This window comes from Aquarana catesbeiana, linkage group LG01 (genome assembly GCF_042186555.1).
Source record: "Aquarana catesbeiana isolate 2022-GZ linkage group LG01, ASM4218655v1, whole genome shotgun sequence".
Lineage (NCBI taxonomy): Eukaryota > Metazoa > Chordata > Amphibia > Anura > Ranidae > Aquarana > Aquarana catesbeiana.
Genome location: NC_133324.1, coordinates 373,308,545 through 373,334,094, shown reverse-complemented (window position 1 = coordinate 373,334,094; position 25,550 = coordinate 373,308,545). Strand labels below are relative to the sequence as shown.

At 42.0% G+C, this 25,550-nt stretch overlaps 1 protein-coding gene across 1 annotated transcript in view; it reads right to left on the bottom strand.

Moving 5' to 3' along the window:
* Positions 1-278: 278 nt before the first annotated feature.
* Positions 279-25,550, bottom strand: part of AGTPBP1 (ATP/GTP binding carboxypeptidase 1) — a 320,556-nt gene continuing 295,284 nt past the window's right edge. Inside the window, exon 26 of the mRNA XM_073633531.1 lies at positions 279-4,459. Within this exon, the coding sequence (XP_073489632.1) occupies positions 4,255-4,459 (205 nt within the window). The 3' untranslated portion in view covers positions 279-4,254. The remainder of the gene's footprint in view (positions 4,460-25,550) is intronic.

Sequence of the window (25,550 nt, the reverse complement as noted above, 5' to 3'; positions counted from 1 at the left end):
ACCCCTTCAAATCCATACTACTTACTTTCGCCTCACCAAAAGTTTTGGGCATTTCTGTGCTTAAACCACCCTTCTCCCTGCATTAAAACAAAGCAAAGACAAATACAATTGCCAAAAACCATCACTTCCTCAACTGTTCCAGAAGTATGGTTTGCAGTGGCCCAATTATTTTTTATTATAAATGCCATTCTTCATGACAGTTCTTGATAAAACATGAAGAGCATACAGTAAAATGGTATCTGTTTGTCAGAATAACACATCCAAACAGCAAAACAAAAAACAGTACCAATATTCCCTTTAATTCCAGTTTCCATTTCCAGATCAGTGATAAATAATGAAGACAAATCTCATGTTAATACAAATCATTTCAGAGTGTATAAGATGCGCTTAAGGAAAGGAGCTGAAATCTTTCTAGAGAACCTACAACTCCTTGATAACGGCACACAAAACTTGTAGTCATAATAATGATAAACACATATGGGCACAATTTACTCTACTGTAATCTGAACAATGTTAGATTGAATAGTTCATGGCCACAAGCTTCATTGTTTTTACTCCTCCAACACCAAGATAACTACATGTATGATTCAGAGTTCTTACTTAGCAGAATTTTATCAGCTGCTTGAAATAATAGAGTAATGCATTTTACAAATCTCCAAGCACCAATACACTATAGATTATTAAAGAGGAAGTCTATCAGCTTCAAAATACTGCTGGAGATCCCCACGGGTTCTAGTTTTAGTATACAGCAGTCTTAACATGTTCTAATTCATGGCAATGTTATTTATCTGTTCCCTGCATAAATATATGGGTGACATCATTGCTCAGGATAAAGTATTCTTATACTGTATATTATAAGCTTGCACCATTGGAGGGGAGATACTGAACCTGCTTGTGTCCATCAAGAAATCAGCTTTATATGTACATACAGTTTAGGTGCAATAGCAGTCAGCTCACCTCGTGTGTCAATATGTGATATACAATAGACTACTACGCAGCATATCTACAGTATAAGGTATGCTTAAAAACAAGTTGTTGCTATATGAAATCTAGGTAGGTTGGTTGGTATGCAGGTGGTTCATGCAGTAAGCAAAATGTTCACATCGTACAATGAATAAAAATGTAAAAAATCTGTTGATTTGGAGGATATTTTTTGCATCTCAGTCCTGAAATTTGAGTTCCTACCCTTAAGCCTAGTACACACAGGCCAAATGTCGCCCCGTGTGTATGGCAGCTGGTCTGACAGAAGGTGGCCGCTCGGCTGGCCTTTGTCAAAGGTTCATGGCCACAAAGGTCTCCCGACTGGCTCACGATCAGCGCTCTCAGCCAGTGGCTGAGAGCGCTGACTGGAGTGTTCTGGCAGGGGGACCACCCCCCCTGTCAGAACACAATAGAACAGCAGGGGAGTTTGCTGTACTAACATTGGATTGTTAGTACAGTGGCTCCAACCTGAGCTGTCAGTTTCTTTCATTCAGCCTGCTGGGTTGAACAAAAAAAAAGAACTAGCAGTGTGTACTAGGCTAGTCAGTTTTACTTTCTCTAAAACCACTACATAATATACAATAGATTTCTTCATAACCAAATAATATTGGCTGTTATGGATGATTACTTTCAACAAAAACTATAGCCTAAACAGTTAAACTGACCTAATTTTAATTAAAAAATAATTATGTAATATACTGTGACCTTCTAAACTACAGCTGCTTTTTGACAGAGAGCTCCATAAGGTGCCATACCCAAGGTCCGCTGGGTCTCGACAGTGGCAGAACAGTGGTCTTCCTATGTAAACTAGGCAGATCCTCGTTCTGTTAGTAGGGAAGACAGAGATACTGTGTTTCTGCTAAGCAGGAACACGGATCTCTGTCTTCCCACAGTTAAAGCACACCCCCCACCCTGTTTGAAAGCACTTCCTAGGAACACATTTAACCCTTTGAGCGCCCCTGTTAACCCCTTCCCTGCCAATGTCATTAATAAAGTGACAGTGCTTTTTTTTTTTTCTTTTTAGCATTTGTCCTCCGCAATGTCGCAGTCCCACTAAAAGTCGCTGATTGCCGCCATTACTAGCAAAAAAAATGTATAAAAATTTCATAAAAATATTCCATAGTTTGTAGGTGCCATAACTTTTGCACAAACCAATCATTATTGGGATTTTTACCAAAAACATGTAGCAGAATACATATTGACCTAAATTGATGAGGAAATTGAATATAATTTATAACAGAAAGTAGAAAATAATGTTTTTGTTTTTTTCAAAATTGTCCGTCTCTTTTTGTTTATAGTGCAAAAAATATAAACCGCAGAGGTGATCAAATGCCACCAAAAGAAAGCTTTATTTGGGGGAAAAAAAGGACGCAAATTTCGTTTGGGTACAGCATTGCAGGACCCCACAATTGGCAGTTAAATTAACGCAGTGCCGTATCGCAAAAAATGGCCTGGTCATGAAGGGGGGTAAACCTTCCAGAGGGCAAGTGGTGCAGATGAATTCTGTGATTGTACAGGTGTGATTGTCCGCCCCATTGTGCCTTCTTTCCAGCATTATACTTCAGATAAAAATTTTAGCGTAAACACAGTTACTTTTAAGGGGGCTACTAGGACAACTTGCATTTGTTTGAGGCACTTCCATGTATTAATGAAGAGAGGTCCCATAATCAGACAGCTCATCAAGTTTTCCTGATCTCATAACTACTGTACCTTTTGTTGAAATCTGGTATTTTATACCACATAAGAAACATCCTATTGTTATGGTAAGTCTACCAAACATTGGATATAAAAGTGGGAACTGTAATAGTCCATTCATTGCTCTGAATGGAGTAAAGTGTATCCAATGTACTAATATTATTTTGTGTTTCCATTTCACTGTTCTAAACACCCAGTACAAAACTATCTGGCGTCAGTTCTCTTTTGTGCTAGATCTTTGCGAGTGGACAGCAGATATCTAACACAGAGGGCAGTGAATGAATTGATACCATATATGCAAGAAGCTGGATATTAACAATGTGTATTATGTTACATATCAGCTTTTCTTCATACCCTTCACTCAAAACATCATAATGAACTTACTTATTTTCTATAACAGTACCATTAATATAAACTGATGAAAGACGATTGTATTTACAATGTTATGGTACATCAAAAAAGTTAACTGCTTAGTCACTGTGATTTTTCACTTTTGGCTAAAGACAGAAAGGTAGGTAAAGAAAACATAAGATATACAGAAATGTATACGTAACTTGCATCCTGAAAAAACAAGGACACTATGGGGATGCATAATTGGATATAGACAAACTGATGGATCAGCAACCCAAAACTGAAGATTCAAATTTGATGACATTAGGATTTTTGGATTTCCTCTATAGCAACAACTTGTTGTAATTAGGTTATATCAAGTAATAAAACCTTTAAATGAATTTAACAATAGAACCTAAAAGAACTTCTCTATACAAAGTCAAACTTACAATATAGTAAGCAAGCAGTTTTATGGTGTTACATCTACTTATGTGAAAAGAGTGACCAAAATGAACAAAAAACACTTTGGGGCACATTTGTAAAGCAGTGACCCTGACAGTCACCAAACTTTCATTGCAAGTGAATTTTCCAGATGCATATGTTTGAAATAACAGTGATTGATTCACCACCAGTGATTGTTTGGTGAAAATCACATTCACTGCTTTTTAAATATGCCATTTAAGTCTTTAAGATTTGACAAACTTCAAAGAAAAAAAAAAAAGAAAAAAAAAACCATTTAGAAAAAAAGCCAGACACACTGTCCCAATAAAAACAGATTACAAACACAAACAAGTCCAGATATAAAGCAGTGTAGTTAATGTGCTGGAGTTAATACAATAATGTTTATACTGAGACTTTAACCAAAGTTTCCAAGTTTTACAACCTGAACAGTGCAAATACGAATAAATTACACACAGACATACAGTATGGTTTTATAGCAAGAAATATTATACAATATTGTGCAACAGACAATACAGAATGGATTTTCAGACATGTCAGCCACCTGTATGCCATCAAAGTTAAAGAATTTATTTGCAGCAAGTCTGCCATAAAAGCCATGCAATATAGACAGGAAAACAAATGAAGCTACTTTTATATGCCCAAAGTGGAAACAGCACAATCCAAGAAAAACTCAACAGAATGTTTGCTCAAGCCAGCAACACCTTTATTCTTTTCATTGGCTTGAACTACACCTATCCATGGTTGATCCCCGCCTGCCAAAACATTTCCTGCCAATCCCATGTGATGTTAACACACTTTCTGGTTATGTGTTGTTTCTGAGTAAGTTCGTGTAGCTTCAGGATCTGAAAAGCTTTCATCATCCACTGCAGAGGTTTCAAAGTCCACAACAGTGTCTGGTAGATCAGGATCACCTTCGTCATTGCTTTCTGCACTGTAATCCACTTCCTCCAGAAAGCGTGGCTCGTCGTCTTCCAAGACGTAAGTGGTGGGGCTGGAAAAAGTTAAAAAAAAAAGTTATTAAAAAATGTTAAAAGCTGTACTCTGAGATCCCAGAAAAAGGAAATTTGAGAACCGTAAACCCTATAAACATGTAGTTGACAGAATTCACAGAAAATATGTAATTTTGCTGTTTAAAAAAGAACCTTTAATGATCCAGTGCAACCACCCAATAATATCTCACTGCTGATCTGGAAATTGGTACATGCTGTTGAGTCAAATTACAACAAGTGTTGGGTGACCAACATTCCTGCACATAACAGTGCTTTGCTACGTTTACAAGTATATAAATAGCAGGTCATTTTAATGGTACAAGCAGGGTGTTTTATACATAAATGGGAGCAATCCTGCTAATTTTACATGTCATTTAACCTGTATCTTTGGGGGAAAAAAAGGTAATTAAATTATGAGATGCATTTTGGAAACAAATCATTCTAACTGACTAAACAAAAGTGTGTGCTCTTTAACCGTGTTGATCAAATACATTTTTTTACCTCTATATTACAATTACTTTTCAGGTGCCTTCAGATGCATTTCAATTTATTTTGAGCATCACCAAAGAGTAAATTTTTTGCCCTTACATACATACTGTATGTCCATCGAAACCTTTAAAAAATTGGAAATACCCAAGTCCCAACCATAATGTCACAAGTTACATTTATGTTTTAAAAGCTGCCTTCTGTAATGTCACATCATCTGTTTTTTTTTTTTCTCACCGTGCAGTCTCAATGATTGTACTGACAATGTAATGTTTTTGCACAGATTTTCTTTATTACACTCAGGACTACAAGTATTTAATTTCCAAAATATTGGAAAGAGGGGAGGCCTCAGCTGTTAAAGCGCAAAATATATTTTAATTTTAACTAGCGGGTAGGATATCGATTGGAGGGTCATTGGTTAACTGGTTTGAAACCATTGGGTATATTGAAAAGATTGTACGATCAATTGTTGGGTCTGTGGGCAAAGCTTGAATGAAAGAGTCTCAGAAATCAAATACATTTTTGACCCATGATTCCTTATGTAAGGAGGCCTCCAGCCATTCCATGTGGAGAACATTAGAGAGTTTGTCTATAACAAAGAGATGGCAAGGGGTTCTAGGTAGATCAACCTATGTAAAAAAAAAAAAATGTCGTGCTACAAGGGATATGACAACGAGGAGTTTGCATCCTTTCAATATTTTAACACCTGTGATGTTGATTAGACCTAGGAGTGCCCATTCAGGGGTTAGAGGTAAGTAGTTTACTAAGTGTGTGGTAGCATAATGCACAACTGTGTTCCAAAATTGTTTAATCTTGAGATATGCCCAGAAGGCATGGAAGGCATGGAACAGGTCTGCATCGAATAGTCCACATATTGGGCAGCAAGAGGAGGAGCTTAGGCCCATATGAGATGAGCGATGTGGAAATATATAAGAATGATGGAAAAGATGAACCATCATCTCGCAGGACATTGTAGCTCTGATTGTTTCCCAAGATAAACATAAAGAAGTTGGGGGAAATTCTTGTTCCATTATCAAGACCAGTCCTAGTAGAGGTATAGTCCAGCAGTTACCAGAATAAAATTGAATAAAAGGCTTTTTTTACCTGGGTTTGGATATCCTAAAAGTGTATTCAATAAATCTGTTCAGTCATTTCAAGAAAATTTCTTAATAGTAGAGACAATGTAGGATCTCATTTTGGGAAAAGGAACAGGTTAGTAGATAACTATGGAAATTTCTCTAGAGCTGGAGGGGAAACGTTGGTTATTGTTAATATCCACCAAAGATTTTATATAACTAAGACCTGCATGGTGTCACTGTTTAAGGGTAGGAAGCCCAGAGAATTCCAGGAGATGTGTTGTTCCACAGGGGAATAAAAGAGATGCGTGGCTATTGAGCATGCTCGTGCGTATTTTGTACCATGCCAACCATATAAAGTATAAGTAAGGTGATTCTCTGACAGGGGAATGTATAATTTTTGTATATGAAGAGCGTATAATAGGTTGTTCCAAAGGGTCGTGGTTTGGTCAAGTTCAGTGTCTGTGTGCATCCAGGTGCCATGAATGCAAACTCTTACAAATCTATTTAGAGATGCTAAGTTCTAGATAGTTCTAGATCAGGAAAATTCTGTCCTCCATTACTAGGGGGGTTGTTGTAAGGTACGTAGACCTATTGTTGCTCTCCTGCTGCCCCAGGTGAATTCTCGGAACACCTTATAGATATGTTTGGGGGTCAGAGTTTTTAAGGAGTAGAGGGAGGAACTGTATGGTATAAAAATGTTTAGGAAAGGCTGCCATTTTTTTTAATCAAGCTTATTCTGGTGAGATAAGAGATTTTGAAGTGTGTCCGAGCAGCGAGGGATGCTTGTATGGAGTGAAGCAAAGGAGGGATGTTAACCTTGTATAGATTATGGGGTTATTGGATATAAGATTTGGATTAAGAATTCTTTTTTCTTTCACCAAGTAAAAGGGTAGAGATTGCTCCAAGGGGACTTGTGATGGTTAGTTAAAAAGAGTGCCTTTAATTAATGAAAGTCGATAGAGTAACTGGAGATTAGACCAACTGATTTAATGAGAGATATTATACTGGGAAGGGAACATTCTGGGTGGGAAAGGTATAGGAGCAGGTCATCTGTAAAAGCAGTGACTTTAATCGTTTTATGGCCTTTGACCATACCTTGGAACGTAGTTTTGGATTCTACAAGGTGAAGGAGGGGGTCTAGTGCGAGGTGAAAAAAAAAATGGGAGAAAGGGGGCATCCTTGCCTAGTGCCTCAGGACATTGATATTGGGGAAGAAACTTGTTTTTTGATAATAAGCTTGGTGTGGGGGTTATGATAAATATATTGTATCAAGGAACAAAATACCCAATACCCAGTGTCCAATATCCTTAGTAAAAAGAATGTTATTCAGGAGTGACCAGTCAATTTTGTGAAAAGCCTTCTCAGCATTAAAGCTAATTATAGTCTGTATTGAATAATGATATGGGACGGTAAGAATCAACGAATTTGGGATTTTTCACCGATTTTAAAATTAGGATTGTGTATGCCTCGTTAAACTCTGGATAGGGGGTATGGTCAAGAATGAGGATGGTAAGTACTGAGGATATCTCTGTGGATAGGAACTTGTACAAATCAGCCGGATAGCCATCTTGTCCAGGGGTTTTATGGTTATCTGAGCATTTGATGGCCTGTTGGATTTCCAGAGTAGTGATTGGGGAGTTAAGTTGCTCATGTTGATCAGCTTGGTCTATCAGTTGTTGGAGTAGGAGTGGTTGAGAGGTTTGAGCGATGTAAAGATTAACTTTTTACATGTAGTGATAATTTGGGGGGTTGGGATTGTATTTCATGTTTTAACATTTGCAGCCAGCAGGTGTATGAGGCTAGTAAAAAGGTTTTTATAAGGCTCATTTGCTTTCTGTAAAAAAAAAAACAAAAAAAAACCACTCCATTAATCCTGACTATAGGGTTATATCGCCTTCTGCAGGAGTAGGACTATGCAAAACAAAAAAAAAAAACTTAGCTATGCCCATGGGCCGTCCTCAGCTGGTATATAACCCCCTCCCTGCTATAAGCATTCAGTTTAGTTGCAAGCAGTATTAGAAGTATCAAAACTCCTTAGAGGGGTGGGTGCTGTGTCTGTCAAACTCAGAGAAATTGATTTTACGGTGAGTACAAAAATCCTATTTTCTCTCTAGTTCATCAACGGACACAGCGCTCCATCCTGACTATAGGGACGTCCAAAAGCAGTGCCAAAGGGAAAATGAGGGGTGGGTAAAATAACCCAAGGCTAAACACAAGAGCCCTAACCAGGACATAGGAGCCCCATCTGAAATAAAAAATGAAAGAAAAACACCCCTTAAGAGGGAACAGCCCCTCTTAAACAGCAGCCTGCAAAACTTTAAAGCCAAAAGAAGCATAAACAGGTGCCAACATATCTACTTTGTAGAATTTGGTGAAAGTAGGCACCGACGACCAAGTGTTTACCTTGCAAATCTGAGATATTGACGCTTTATGACGAAAGGCCCAAGAAGTACTAAGCGCCCAAGTAGAATGTGCCGTGACAGGGAAAGGAGGAACCTGACCTTTAATACAATAGGCCTGAGTCACCATCTGTCTGATCTATCTGGAGATGGTAGCCGAAGAAGCGGCCAGCCCTTTCCTTGGTCCTTGTGTAACCAGAAAATGCGAGTCTGACCTCTGAAAAGACTCCATGGCTGCCAGATACACCTGAATCGCTCAAACCACATACAAGGCATGCAAAGCAAATTCCTTGGGACGAGCCAGCTTGGGACATAAGGAAGGCACCACAAACACAATGCCCTCATTCAAATGGAAGTCCGAGACAACTTTAGGTAGGAACAATGGACAGGGACGAAGAACCACCTTATCTCTGTGGACCATCAAATAGGAAGTATGACAGGACAATGCGCCAACTCTGACACCCTACAGGCCGATGTAACAGCCACAAAAATATCACCATCTTGGACAATGTAGGCAAGGGAATCTCCAGAATATTCTCATTTGGAGGTTTCTGGAGAACCGAGAACACTAAGTTTAAAACCCACGGCGGCAAAAGAGACCGTACAGGCGGAGCCACATGTCGAACTCCCTAAATGAAGGTACGATCTAAAGAGTGCATAGCTAGGGGTCGCTGAAAGAAGATTGCTAAGGCAGGTACCTAGCCCTTGGAACTCAAGGCCAACTTCTGCTAAACGCCCTGTTGAAAAAAGGCCAAGATCCAAGCCACAGAAAAGGAGCGAGGATGAGCGCCAATCAACTCACACCAAGAAATGTACGCTTTCCACGTACAATGGTATATCTTGCTAGAAGTTGACTTCCTCGCCTTCAACATAGAAGAAATCACTGATCCAGATAAACCTCTATCCCTCAGTACCTGGCTTTCAAAAGCCAAACCATCAAAACCAGCGACTGTAAAGCAGGATGGAAGCTCAGCCCTTGGGCAACTGGTTCTCTCTGAGAGGTAGCCCCCAAGGGACGTTTACAGCCACCAGAATGACCGGAAGACCGTCACCCTCAATCCTTCGCAGGAACCATGGAAGAAGCTTGAGAAGAGGAAGGTATTGGCCCCACAGTGGCACTAGAACAACCGTGGCATCTACCAGAGGAACCCGTAACATCGCCACGAACCTCTGTATCTTCCTGTTGAACCGAACCTGCTGAAAGAACTGCATACAGGCCTGTGAAAACGGAACTACCTTGAAGGTGGACACCCCCAGACCCAAAACATGTATGCAAGTCGGGAAAAAGACTGCATGACAGCAGCCGGCGCATCACGGCCTGGGATTCCAGAGGTTTGACCTGAAGAAAGACTACCCTGGTCAACAATAAATCCAGAGTCAGACCCAGGTAATTCAATTTCCTGGTTGGGGATAGGGGGGACTTTGGGTAGTTTGGATGTCAACCGAACCTTTGCAGGAATTACAGTTGTGCCATTTCTTGGCCATTTTTCAGAGAATATGAATGATAACACAAAAACCTTTCTTTCACTCATGGTTAATGTTTGGCTGAAGCCATTTATTATCAACCAACTGTATTTACTCTTTTTAAAACATAATGAAAACATAAACTACCCAAATGACCCTGATTAAAAGTTTACAAACCCCAGTTCTTAATACCATGCATTGCCCCCTTTAACATCAATGACAGTTTGAAGTCTTTTGTGGTATTTGTGGATGAGGCTCTTTATCTTCTCAGATGGTAAAGCTGCCCATTCCTCTTGGCAAAAAGCCTCCAGTTCCTGTAAATTCTTGGGCTGTCTTGCATGAACTGCACGTTTGAGATCTCCCCAGAGTGGCTCAATGATATTGAGGTCAGGAGACTGAGATGGCCACTCCAGAACCTTCACTTTATTCTGCTGTAGCCAATGACAGGTTGACTTAGCCTTGTCTTTTGGATCATTGTCATGTTGGAATGTCCAAGTACTTCCCATGCGCAGCTTCCTGGCTTATGAATGCAAATGTTCCTCCAGTATTTTTTGACAACATACTGCATTCATCTTGCCATCAATTTTGACCAAATTTCCTGTGCCTTTGTAGCTCACACGTCCCCAAAACATCAGCGATCCACCTCTGTTTTTCACAGTAGGAATAATGTACCTTTCATCATAGGCCTTGTTGACTCCTCTCCAAATTAAGCATTTATTGAATTTGGCCAAAAAGCTAAATTTTGGTTTCATCACTCCAAATGACTGTGCCAGAAGGTGTGAGGCTTGCCTTTGTGCTGTTTGGCGTATTGTAAGCGGGATACTTTGTGGCATTTGCGTAGTAATGGCTTACTTCTGGTGACTCGACCATGCAGCCCACCTTTCTTCAACTACCTCCTTATTGTGCATCTTGAAACAGCCACACCACATGTTTTCAGAGAGTCCTGTATTTCACCTGAAGTTATTTGTGGGTTTTTCTTTGCATCCTGAACAATTTTCCTGCAGTTGTGACTGAAATTTTAGTTGCTATACCTGACCGTGGTTTGGTTTCAACAGAACCCCTCATATTCAACTTTTTGATTAGAGTTTGAACACTGCTGATTGGCTTCCTCAATTCCTTGGATATCTTTTTATATCCCTTTCCTGTTTTATACAGTTCAACTACCTTTTCCCGTAGATCCTTTGACAATTTTTTTGCTTTCCCCATGACTCAGAATCCAGAAACGTCAGCGCAGCACTGGATGAAAGATGCAAGAGTCTGTCAGGAGTCCAGAAACGCATTGACCTTTTATACACACACACCAATTACAAGCAAACAGATCACAGGCGAGGATGGTTACCTTTATTAGCCATTAAAACCCCTTTGTGTCAATTTGTGTGCGTGTTATCAGGTCAAAATCACCAGGGTATGTAAACTTTTGATCAGGGACATTTGGGTAGTTTCTGTTTTCATCATGATTTAAAAAGAGTAAATATAGTTGATTGATAATACATGGCTTCAGCCAAACACTAACCATGAGTGACAGAAAACTTTGTGTTATCATTCATATTCTCTGAAAAATTGCCAAGAAATCATAAATTCTGCCAGGGTATGTAAACTTATGAGCACAACTGTATATCCGCACAAGGAGACTCAGGGCCTAAAACCTGACAAACTCTGCCCCCCTTCTATGGTGCCCTCATTTTGTGGATCCCCTTGATGCTCACGAAGGAGGTCTACGAGGCCAGAAACCAGCAAAGATGTCCCCCCACCCCAGTTATGGGTGAGAGCAGAGCTTTATGATGAAGGGGTCTTGTCTGCTGGTCTGGAGAAGCCAGCACTAGGCTTACCAGACCAAGGTTGAGTCCCGGGGAAGACTTGAAAGATCTATTTCCCTTATCTGCAGTCCCGGAAGCACGAAAAAAAAAAAATTATGGGCTGAGAAGGAGGGCCTACGTTTGGGCAGATCGATGAGAGCTTTCTTGGAGGCTTGGTCTGCAGACCAATTCTTAAGCCACAGCATGAACCTAATCACTGCCACTGAAACAGAGAGCTTGGACAGCACGGGAGCCGCATCCAAAGATACATCACATATAAACTACAACCCCTAGACCAACTGGTCTGCCAGATCGACGTAAGCAGAGGGAACCTGCTGATTCCCCAGACCCTGGCACAAAAGCTTGGCCCATTCAGTTAGGGTCTGAGACATCAGGCCGATGCCAGGTCCGGTCGCAATGCCGAACCTGCCATAGTAATCATACTGCGTGCCACCGACTCCGCTTTCCTATCGTCCGGGTCTTTAAAAGGACGGAGATTCCTCTACTGGGATCATGGTTGCTTTATTCAACCTGGAAACAGGAGAGTCCACCACCGGTGGACCGGTCAACTTTTTAAAAAGTGATTCCTCAAAAGGGTAACGTACTGCAAAACGTTTGGGGACCACAAAAGGTTGCTTTGGTTGCCCCCACTCCTTATAGACAAATTTGTCATTATAGGGTAGATAAGGAAACACCTTAGCTGTATGAGACCTCTTGTGTGTACCAAAAGGGACAGCCACGTCTGTGGCCACATTAGCCATATCCTCCAATTTTAAAGTCTCACACACTGCAGTAACAAGTGTGTCCACCAGCATTTTCTCATTCACTGTTGTGATCGTGGGAGGAGTCATCCTCACTATTGGAGGGATCAGGGAGCATGGTATCAAGTCCCACTGGCCGGGCCAAGTCCACGGCGGCACCAGACTCAGAATTAGATGAGACAGACTGAGCAGGAGAAGGCGGAGGAAGCTTGCCCACACACCACTTCCACCTGGGATACCAAGGACTCTAGGACCGCTGTCAGCACATTAATCAGGTACTGGTGTTCCGAGGTACCCAGTGCCTCCATGAGGGGGTCAGTGGGGGAGAAGTGACCCTGAAAGCTCCATAGGATAAGGGAGAACCCGCAGCAACAAAAAAGTTTTGGCACCACTATGGACGTCCCCCACACGCAGGGCACTTGCTAGCAGAGAAAGAGAGAGAGGGGGACCCCCAAGGACTCATCACTACCAGCCGGAGGAGCGTCATATGTTTGGATCCAGCAGCCCGCCATTTATGCTAGCAGTCCCTATATCCAAAAGAAGGAAGAGGGGGGCCCTGAGCCCAGGCACCGCCACGTGGCTCTGGCCGTCTCCAGCATCACACTGAAACCCAGGGAAAATGGGTCTTGTGATGTCACGGACCATCAAAACATGGCCGCCAGCCAAAGACCAAACAAACCTAAAGGAAAATGACCGCCGTGATTTCGCGCACCACACGAACATGGCCACTGGTCAAAGACCAAACCAAGGTAAAATGGCCACTGAAAGCTGCTAAATGCTGGCAGACGAGTCGCTGCTGCGCCATCTGCACTGGGACTCCCACCAGACCCCAGGTACTGAACCCCATGCTTGCTAAGGCAGTGCATTCACCACCACATGAGGCCCCCCCAGAGAACATTCACGGGGGGGGGTCCACCCATGGATCCTAAAAGAACTGAGCTCTGTCATTTCAAAGCCATTGTAGCTAATTTTTAGGGACTCATTAATGACAGGAATAATACCACTGGATTGGCGTAGGGCCACCATGGTGCCTATATTTAAAAAGCGAAAAAAGTCTTTACCAAGTAACTACAGACCTGTTCGTTTAACTTCTATAGTCGGGGAGATACTGGAGAGTTTAATAAAAGGCCACATAGATGAGTTTTTGCTGGAAAAAAATATTTTAAGCAACAGACAGCATGGATTCATGAAATACAGAAGTTGTCAAACAAATCTGATTTCTTTTTATGAGGAGGTAAGTAAAACTTTGGACAGAGGGGTGGCTGTGGACGTGATATACTTGGATTTTGCAAAAGCATTCGATACAGTTCCCCACACACAGCTAATGTGTAAGGTAAAGTCTACAATATATATACACGTTTGTAAATGGATAGAAAACTGGCTAAAAGACAGAATTAAGAGAGTAGTGGTTAATGATTCTTACTCTGAATGGTTTAAGGTTATCAGTGGTGTACCCCAGGGTTCAGTGCTGGGACCCTTGCTTTTTAATATCTTTATAAATGATATAGAGTCTGAGATTAAAAAGTGCCATTTCAGTTTTTGCAGATGACACTAAGCTATGCAGTGGAATAACGTCCTTACAGGATGTCTCCAATTTACAAGCCAACCTCAATTTACTGTCTAATTGGGCGACTATGTGGCAGATAAGGTTTAATGTTGATAAAGTAAAGTAACTTGGGGGCTAAGAATATGCAAGCATCATACATACTAGGGGGGAGTACAAATGGGTGCGTCCATAGCGGAGAAGGATCTGGGGGTTTTGGTAGATCATATGCTCAATAATAACATGCAATGCCAAGCTGTGGTTTCCAAAGCGAGCAAAGTCCTTTCTTGTATTAAGAGAGGTATGGACTCCAGAGAGAGAGAGTGATATCATTTTGCCCCTGCACAAATCATTAGTAAGACCTTATCTGGAATATGCAGTTTATTTCAGTTGAAAAGAGGAGATTAAGGGGACATATGATCAACATGTACAAATATATAAGGGTTCCATATAGTGAACTTGGTGTTGAGTTATTCACTTTACGGTCAACGCAGAGGACAAGGGGGGCACTATTTACGCCTAGAGGAAAAGAGATTTAATTTCCAAATACGGAAACGTTTCTTCACAGTAAGAGCTGTGAAAATGTGGAATAGGCTCCCTCCAGAGGTGGTTCTGGCCAGCTCAGTAGATCGCTTTAAGAAAGGCCTGGATTATTTCCTAAATGTACATAATATAACTGGGTACTAACATTTATAGGTAAAGTTGATCTAAGGAAAATCCAATTGCCTCTCTGGGATCAGGAAGGAATTTTTTCCCCTGCTGTAGCAAATTGGATCATGCTTTGCTGTGGTTTTTCACCTTCCTCTGGGTATAGGATTGTGTATATGGAATTGGATATTTTTTATTTATTTATTTTTATGGTTGAACTGGATGTACTTGTGTCTTTTTTCAACCTGATTAACTATAAGTGTGGATGGAGAGTAGATGGGGGGGAGGAGTCCAGCTTAACTGAGGGATTAGGATGGGAGTAGAGAACCTGCAGGCAGTAAAGGTCCACCAAACCCCACACAAAGGAGGCGAGGGGGGTTTGTACTTACCTCTCCATGGATGCAGGTATCGACACAGGTATGGATTCAGGTATCTCGACACCGAAGTGGGGGGTTTTGGGCCAGGGGGATGCTGCGGCTCTAACAAGAGTTGGGTCGTATGCAAACCTGCGAGACGTAACTTGCGGGCCAGCCTCTGTCCATTGAAGCTATGATGCGGCCAACCTATCGTGTAGCTGCGGTCTGCACGCACTCGCTGGCTGGACTGGGGAGATCACAGGATCTAGATTTTTCAGCCCGTCACTCAGCCCGGCAGCTGATTGTAGATCTCCCAGGAGAAAAGAAAGGGCAAAAAGATGCATGGAAGGAGAAAAAAGAAAAAAATAGCTAGGACCAAAAGATTCCAGCAGGGAGCCTAGGTCTTTACTCCTGACTAGACAGAAACAAACTGAATGCCTATAGCAGGGAGGGGGTTATATACCAGCTGAGGATGGCCCATGGGCATAGCTAAGTTTTTTTGTTCTGCCTAGTCCTACTCCTGCAGAAGGCGATATAACCCTATAGTCAGGATAAATGGAGCGCTGTGTCCGTCGATGAAGTAAAGAGAAACTTTATTTTAAATAGGCCACTATAGCAGGATATGAGAGTGTACACACTCGCTGAACAACTGAAAGAGGAGATCCACCCCTTAACCTTCTTCTTAAGTAGACACCCGCCTTTTAATTAGCAGGAGATGTCCACAAGTACAGAGGTAATTTAAATTAGAAATTCTATGCTCTTTTAACACTGAAGCACCCTCTACCCAATCAAATCACACAAACTGCTTTTCTGTTTTTTGAAGCCAACTTTCTATCAGCACATTTTCCTTTGGTACTTTTTTTATTGTACTATTACATTTTTTTGGCTGTTACAATGTTTTGCTTTCCAAGTTTAAAATTAACCTGTCAAAGCAGAAATATTGGAGAGTTGCCATTGTGACCATGTTCTTAAAAGGGCCACAGAATTTTCAAAAGGAGAAGGCCAGGTGCATGAAAAGGAACCTTGAAGATCCTTTGGATTAACTTTCTGTAATGTTTTAAATGAAGGGGGCCAATAATAAAAATGTTCTATGTTCCACAGCCATCGTGAATAATCCCTGTAATGTGTATATTATGTGTGAAATTTAATTTTCTACTGATTTCCTATGATTGTCAACGCCATCTATTGGCCATAATGCGGTATTTTAATGAAATACAGCAATCAGGAAAATAAATACCACATTATGGTCACTATATGGATCTGATGAACTTAGAAAAAAAATTTAAAATGACATTTCACTAATATTAGACACATTACGTACATCAAATTTTTAATAAAACAGACCCATAAATGTGTTGTGGGGAGTTATTTTAGTAAAAAGGGGTTTTTAAAACCAGTATAAGAAAAATGGGCTTGAAGCTCATCAGCAGAAGGCTTCTGTTTTGAGTTAGAGCCCTATTTTTTCTATGCCTACCAAAAACCCATCTGATGCTAAAGGAGCAAGGGGTCTACATGTTCACATCCCTGTCATTATGAGATCACCATCTAACTCAAGTGCAGAGACTTTGTCAATACAAGCCAGGTTAGTATTTAAATAATCATCTTCCCAGATATGTAAGTTTTATGTGTGTTAAAGAAGAATTCCAGCCTATGGGGGGGGGGGGGATTGGCTGAGTAAATAGCGAACCAATGCTGCACCCACCTAGGTGGGTATAATTTTTTTCCTAAATCCCAAAATTCTCTTAACTCGCTCCCATAGGTAAAACTCCACTGCACTGGACTTTTTTCTGTGGGGCCGCATATATGCATATCTCCCTTTGTGCTGGGGGCCCAGAACAGAGACCGGGGTCTCATTAAGAGCCCCGGGCCCCGTACTAATGATCGGGACCCGGAACTCCTGATTTTGGGTCACCTGATCACTGTGGTAGCCTCTGATTGGCTACCATAGTGATCAATCACTGTTTCTCTCTTTGTGAATGGAGAGAAAGATACAATGTATCTCTCTATCTCTCGTGCAGAGAGAAAAAAAAAGTGTGTGTAAAAAAAATAATAAAATAAATAAATAATAAAAAAATAAAAGAAGGGGGCGTGACTGGAAGTCGACCTGCATGGACGCTTGATCTCCTAGCTCTCTCTCAGCCCGCAGCCTTGCAGCCTTTTAAGGGGACTTTCTACACCCTCACATGGGCAGATCCAGGAGAACCAGCTCCTCTAAAGTTTGTGGATCCTCTCAACCTCCTCCCGGACCCTCTACAACCTTCCGTGGGTAGTTCACACCACCTCCCATGCCGCCCGGCGGGGCCGACAAAATGGCACCAGGTGCCTCCACCTCCTGCACGTGGACCTCTCCACGGCCTGTTTCTCAAGCTCCGGCTCTACACCAGGACCCATCCGAGCCTCCGTGGCCAGCATCGGGCAGTAACTCAGCACCGGCCGACGTAGTGAGTCTCTCCCCCCATGCAGGCTATATGGTGGCGGTGCCATGTGATGTAGGGCCCGCTGCACTAGGCCAGATCCCCGTCTCATACAGGCAGTGTATAGATGCCTTTCCCCGGCTGCTGCGAACGGCATCGGACCCTGGCATGCATGCTGGGGAACCCGGCTCTCCCTCTCCTTCTGAGGACTTTCCATCCCTCCCAGGCCCCACGTACTTCCGGGACTTATTGGCGTCACAGGTTGGCCCCCGGGGGGAGACGCACCACATCTGGCCTATTCCTCTGCTCCTGCCTCCCCCAAGTCTCAGTGGGAGTCACGCTCCAGAGATCCCAGCTCCTCTAGGAAGAGTGCTGAATTCTCTTTCACCTATGCTCAGGCTGTCAGCTCTCCTGCTCCTCCCCACACAAAGGGCCCAGCAGCGCAGGCCTCATCACCCTTCCAAGCCCCGGCGTGGTATGAGCCATGGGAACCTCCAGTGCTGCCTAACATCCAGGCCCAATACGACACTGCGGTGAGGCCTCTGCTACCGCCTTCCCCCTCTCAATTACAGCCACACAAAGCGGCCGTCGATTCCCATCATCAAGTGCCTCCCCCATGGCAATCATACCTCCAAGCTATACTGACTAAAGAGGACGTTAACCCTTTCATAACTAAGCCTATTTTTGAAATTTGGTGTTTACAAGTTAAAATCCGTATTTTTTGCTAGAAAATTACTTAGAACCCCCAAACATTATATATATATTTTTTAGCAGAGAATCTAGAGAATAAAATGGAGATTGTTGCAATATTTTATATCACACGGTATTTGTGCAGCGGTGTTTTAAACACAAATTTTGGGGAAAAGGGACACTTTCATGAATTTAAAAAAAAACAAACAGTAAAGGTACCCCAATTTTTTTCTATAATGTGAAAGATGATGTTACGCCGAGTAAATAGATACCAAACATGTCACGCTTTATAATTGCACGTACTCGTGGAATGGCGACAAACTACGGTACCGAAGAATTTCCATAGGCGACACTTTACATTTTTTTTACGGTTACCAGGTTAGAGTTACAGAGGAGGTCCAGTGCTTGAATTATTGCTCTCGCTCTGACGATCGATACCTCACATGTGTGATTTGAACACCGTTTACATATGTGGGTGCGACTTCCACGAGCTTAAATCTGAAAAATCGCTGCAGACCTCCTTCCTCTGCAACCCTGAGCTGCCTGGTAGTCTCACTCATTAGATGTCCTCTTCCTGGGCATCATGGAATTTATTCCATTTTGGACACTTGGTAGACCCTAGATCCCGTAAATACCTAACGTAAATACCTAACATTTCCTGAACCTCCAGAAAAATATGAATTACCCCACCAGGTGTTCTATGGATATCTGCAGATAAGCCACCATGCTCAAACCTTAACTTCAAACTTGCAATTCTCAGCACCATCCCCTTTTGAATGCATAATATTGGAGGGGTCAGCGCTTAGGGGCTTGAGATTTGACATATACCGGGTACTTAATGCCTATTCCATACCAAACCGGGGTAAACATGCATATATGCTTCGCTGGGAAAAGATATTGGGTGAAAAAATTCCTGAGACGATGTGGTGGACGATCTGGTCTCAGGAGGCCAAGAGCTCTTTCTGTATGCTCTACAAGGAAAACGCCTATAAAATTCTTTATTTCTGGTACCTGACTCCAGATGTGCGCCACATCATCTACCCTTCTAGCTCCGAGCAATGCTGGCGATGCCATGGGAACAAAGGCACCCTTTACCACATTCACTGGAGTTGTCCCTTGATAGTGCCATTTTGGCATTCAACACAGCACTTGCTAACCCGCCATTTTGAGGTACCGGTCCCTATGAAGCCGACATTTTTCCTGCTAGGTGTATCACCACTAAATATTGCTAAACCTTACAAGAAGCTACTTACACACATCCATACAGCTACACACTGCTTAGTTGTCCTCAACTGGAAGCGGCGTTTCCCACCTTCCCCAGACGCCCTGTACGCCAGAATAAAAGATGTGGAGCTAATGGAAAAAAATACAGCTAGACATTATAATTGTCTCCGTTCTGCTCGACACAGCCCCGCCTCCTCCTGACCTGCGCCTGTGATAGATAGAACACCAGTCCAATGCTGCGATGAATTCTATCTATCAAAGGCACGGGGTCAGGAGGAGGCGGGGCTGTGTTGAGCAGAGAGGAGACATATAATGTAAGCGACGGTAACAGCGTGCTATCCAGATTCCCGTGGCTCTCCTCTTCCTCCAGCCATGCATTCCTCTGCCCAGGCGAGGCTGCAATGGGCACAGTAAGGCTGAAATGGGCAGAGTGGGACTGCACTGGGCACAGTATGGTTGCAAAGGGCATAGTATGGCTGCAATGAGCACAGTAAGGCTGAAATGGGCACAGTATGGCTGCAATGGGCACAGTATTGCTGCAATGGGCACAGTATTGCTGCAATGGGCACAGTATTGCTGCAATGGGCACAGTAAGGCTGAAATGGGCACAGTGAGGCTGCAATAGGCACAGTGAGGCTGCAACGAGCACAGTGTGGCTGCAGTGGGCACGGTGTGGCTGCAATGGTGGGTACAGTGTGGCTGCAATGGTGGGTACAGTGTGGCTGCAATGGTGGGTACAGTGTGGCTGCAATGGTTGGTACAGTGTGGCTGCAATGGTGGGCACAGGGTGGCTGCAATGGTGGGCACGGGTGAGGCTGCATTGAGGGGCACAGGTGAGGCTGCATTGAGGGGCACAGGTGAGGCTGCACAGATAAAGTTGTTGTTAATATTTATAATATTTTTGTAACTTATTTTTGCATAAAACATTTAAGTGTCATTTCATGAGATAATTTATGAGGGCGTGTCTAGGGGCGGAAATAGGGGCGGGGCAGGGTAGGGATTGAGTGGGGCACTGGTGGCGAGTAACTTTTGAGACCTGGCTAGTAGCTCAGGACTTGAAATTTTGAGCCCTGTATATATAATGTTTGTGGGTTCTAAGTAATTTTCTAGCAAAACATACTGATTTTATCTTGTAAGCAACAATTGTCAGAAAAAGGCTTAGGCATGGAGGGGTTAAGATTTGTTTTACCCTTAGCTACGAAAGGGTTAAGTTTAACATGCTAAAGCAAGAACATTTGTGAATGTTCACCTTTAAATATACAGTACATTAAATAACATATACAAAACAAAAACATAGGGGAAAAGGGTCACTGTAGAATTAAAAAAAATCTATTCTAGATAACACATACCTGTATAAGCAAACTAATTCAAAGCAATATTTGTCAGCTTGGTGAAAGTTAATGAACCATAAATGTTACTGGAAAAAAAAAAATCAAAAGGGATGAAGCTTTTGGATACAGAGTTTGCTTAGGAAAAAAAACAATGCGCTCCCTACACCCAGTTTCATTGCTCTCCTGTGGGCTAGATAAATATAATTGTTGAGAACCTTTAAGTGCTTCTAAATATTTCAAGGGATAAGTATCTCAGACAAGCTTCTGCAGCCTGCTACATCTTCATTTTTATTCCTAATCAAATAATGTGCATTATATTGATCTCAAACATTGTGCACAGACAGGTTTTAAGCATTCCTAATATATTAACAGCAAGCTACTGACAAACCCAGAGCTGCAGATATGATTAAAAGCATGAATGTAGAGAACAAACCCACCAACGTGAATTCTTAAGAGCACTTCTATGATATGTAAGAGAACAAATAACAGGCTCTTTTTAAAAGGTCAAGTTGTATTTAATTCATGTTGTTGCATTTTTAAAGCACACCCATATTTAAGTAGTAAACACATTTTTTTAATGGGCAGGTGGTTAGGTAGTATTGTATTTTGAAAATCACATTTAAAAGTTACCGTTAAAGTATAAGGCAAATTTTATTTTTTACATTTTGGATGGAGTGAAAAGGGATTAGTACCCTCGTTAGGTAGATTCGCCCTAATTGTCCTGTTTACTGTTATTGCTGACAGTGAAAGAAAATCCCAAATTTTGGTTGTCCCTGAATGAGGACTAGAGGGAAATCTTCCAATAAGGACACTAGTTCTGGTGACCCAGGTGACATCCAGGGATTCAGTCACTTTGGAGGGATTTCCTCTCATTTTCTGTTTTGGCTATGGGGCAGGAAGTAAATCTCCACAATTGGACATAGATGGCAAAAACATGACTGGGGCTTTAACACTCCCTTACTCTCTACCTCAAATTCCAATAACCCTTGCCCTCCATCCAAAACAGTAAATTGTGCACAGACCTCTGATACAAGCGATAGTCAGGCTGCACTGTTCTGATCACCTCAGCACCTTGCAATGTCCTGATCAGATCAGCATCTGGCATGTTTAACCACTTAAAGACCAGAAGGATTTGCCCCCTTAATGACCTGGCCATTTTTTGTGAAACAGTACTGCGTCGCTTTAAATGACAATTGCGCAGTCCTGCGATGTTGTACCCAAACAAATTGACATCCTTTTTTCCCCAAAAATAGAGCTTTTGGAGGTATTTGATCACCTCTGCGGTTTTTATTTTTTGTGCTATAGCAAAAAAAAGAGCAACAATTTTGAAAAAGAAAACTGTATTTTTTACTTTTTTGCTATAATAACTATCCAAAAAAATAAAAAATTTAAAATAAGGAATTTCTTCTTCACTTTAGGCCTATATGTATTCTTCTACATATTTTTAAGTGCATATTGATTGGTTTGCACAAAAGTTATAGCGTCTACGAAATAGGGGATAGATTTATGGCATTTTTCTATGTTTATTTTTTGCTAGTAATGGCAGCGATCTGCAATTTTTAGCAGGACTGCGACATTGCGGTGGACAGGCCGGACACATTTAACACTTTTTTGCGACCTTTGACATTTATACAGTGATCAGAGCTGAAAATAGCCACTGATTACTAAATAAATGTCACTGGTAGGGAAGGGGTTAACACTAGGGGGCAATCAAGGGGTTAAGTGTTCCCTAGGGAGGTGTTTCTAACTGTGGGGGCAGTGAACTGACTAGAGGAGAAGAGATATCGCTGTTCTTGATCACTAGGAACAGCAGATCTCTCTCTGCTCCCCTGTCAGAACGGGGATCTGTCTGTTTACATTGACAGATCCCTGTTCTGGCTCTCTGAGGAGCAATCGCGGGTGGCCGGCAGCCATCGGCCACGTGCATCAGCTCCGGCGGCACGCGCGCCCCCTATAGCGTCTTAAGGACAACTGCGGCGGCTGGTCCACAAGTAGTTAATCTAAAATAGAGATGGACACCCCTGCTGCAGTGCACACATGCAGCACTTGGTCCATACAAATAGAAGGTCCAATTCTTCCGGGGCTGAAGTGGTTAAGAGGAATTTACAAAAGACAATTCTATATTTATTATAGGCTGGGCGGGAAGCAGTTAAACATTAGACATAATTTTTTAATTTATATATGTATATTGTATTCTGATCATTTGTATCTCTTTTTCACTTAACTCCAAGCAAGATGTGGTTGAACCTTTTAGGCTTTCATGATGAAAAAAATACATTTTTGTAGATGTTGTAAGTGGTTAAAAACACAAAATCAAAGGAAAGTCTCTGTCATTGTTGACATCAATTGCTATTTGATTAAAGGTTACACAAAAAGCTTTCTAGCTAGACTGAATGAATTAAGATAAAGTGGAACTCTGGGAGGGTTGTGTCCCTATAAAGGATCAAAGAAACAAAATGAACAAGAAAATGCTGAACTTACCTAACACTCTACATTCTCTTTTACTTTGCTTAAAAAAAAACAAAAAAAAACTATTTTGTTATGTTAACTACTTGATGAGACACAATGGCTTCTTCATGAACTCTTTTAGGCCCAAAAGTTTGCTTTTCTTTCCCTGGTTTGTTTGGAAATGTAGTATTTAATTTACTAAACTTTTGACAAGAAAAATAATCTGCATTCCAGTGTTTGATCCAAAAAGGTCAATAACAATGTATTAATATGTTCTATATTACTACTGCATAGACCAGTGATGGCGAACCTTGGCACCCCAGATGTTTTGGAACTACATTTCTCATGATGCTCAACTTCGCTGCAGAGTACATGAGCATCATGGGAAATGTAGTTCCAAAACATCTGGGGTGCCAAGGTTCGCCATCACTGGCATATAGACCATACTGTACAGACCATAGACAATGATAATCATTATGGGCCAATTTAACTTTAAAGTGGTTGTAAAGCCCCAATGCCATTAAAGAGCCACTGCAACCCTAAGCAATCAATATCCTTCCTGATATGCTCCAAAAGTTAAAAATCGCTGGTTTTGTACCTTTCTTTAATGCAGTATTGCTCCCTTTCATGTGACCGCAGTCCCCCTGCACTGGAAAACACAAAGCTGCTGGTGGGCATGCACATGATCTTCTAACTCTATTACTCATGAGAAGACATGTGGAGTGGAAGGGGAGATAAGAGACGGGACTGAGTGAGACAGAGTGGAGCTGGCTGGCTGGGAGTACTGAAACAACTGCACACAAGCATGTGATATGCATAGCTCATATGAAAGGGAAATGAGAGGAGGGACTAAGTCCAGCAGAGCGGAGATGGCTGGCTGGGAGATTTGGGACTGACAACGGAACAGGGAAGTGTCAGTGAGCAGTCACATTTGCCTGCTCAAAGCAATCATTGCCTGTCCAAGAAGGGAGGGGGTCCTGAATGGGTTGATTATATCGATGTTTCTAATCAACCATTTACAAAAGTAAAAAATGAAAAATACAGAAGTGGATGCCTGTAATTATAGAAATATGGGGGAGAATATTATTCTTGCCTGGAATTTCACTTTAAGTGAAGTTACCCTTCACAAACCCTCCCACGGCCTCAGAGGCAGATACGGTATTTACTTCCAGCCGCATTCTGGAAATCTTTATTGTGCAGCCCTGTCCGCGGTTTAGCTTGCAAATGATCCCAGACAGGTCCTGCATGTACCTGCATATACACACACACTCAGGAAAGAGTACAGATCAGCCATAAGAATAAAGCAGCAGAGGAAAGGAGTTTTGCTAGCTTGGACTTGCATGTTTGTGTTAAATACCGACAGGAAAGTGCATTCACAAAAAGAAATTGGAAAGTTGTTGGGACAAATTTCTATAGCGGAGTTGGGTTGTGATCACTAGTAGCTATAGGAATGACTCGCCAGACCCTTGAGTGCTCTCAAATCTCAGAATATGCAGCCTGCATATGCGCTGAGTACTGTCAAATCTTGACGTCCCGCTACGTATACTGCCTATATAAAATCCTTACAATACCGATTGTTGGCTGGCTTGAAAAAGAAGTGTCACCCTGAAACGCACTGTCTGACCCCACATATTATTACTGTTCCTCCACAAATTCACAGAGCAGCCACTGATATTTGACAACATTCACAGCGGGCCTACCCAGATCTCAGCAGCTACCATTGTGTGCTGCAGGCTACTTTCTGATTGGTGTTACATCATACTCTGTGAATGTCATTTATGATGGAAACTGGCTTCTCCAGTGTAACGGTTCTATTGTTCCTATTTTAATAATTTTTACCTTTATAACTGGTGGACTTGCTGCACCCTTTACTTTTTCTATTTTCTTTTACTTTTTTACTATGACCTGACTTCCTTGACTAGTATACAACTCTACCCAGTTTAAATGCTTTAGTATCCCCTGCATTGGCCAACAAGGTGACAGTCGGTGGGTCTTATTCCCAAAGCCAGTCCTCGAGCAAGAAATCTGAACAAGTTGGTTATTTTTGGAGGACAGCTTTGTTAATATTTCTCTGCCATAGGGTCCTGCTCCGCTTCCATCCAAAAATGTTTGGTCAGTCCAAAAAAAATGCAGAAAAGCAAAGTCGACCTTAAGGCTGGGTTCACACTGCTGCGGTGCGGGAACGCAGCGAATTTACTGCGGGTTCCCGCATCGCACCAACTCGCACGGCAGTTCACACTGCCATATGCAAACTGCTGGGGAGTGTCATACAATGTTAATGACACCCCCAGTTCAGCCCGCATATCGCAATGCGAACTGACAATTCGGACATTTTCGGATCGCATAGGTGTGAACACCCATGCGATCCGATTTTGGTCCGAACAAAAAAAAGGGTCCTGTGCGAGTTTGGACCGAATGCGGTGCGATATCAGCCATACTATCTGTATGGCTGAT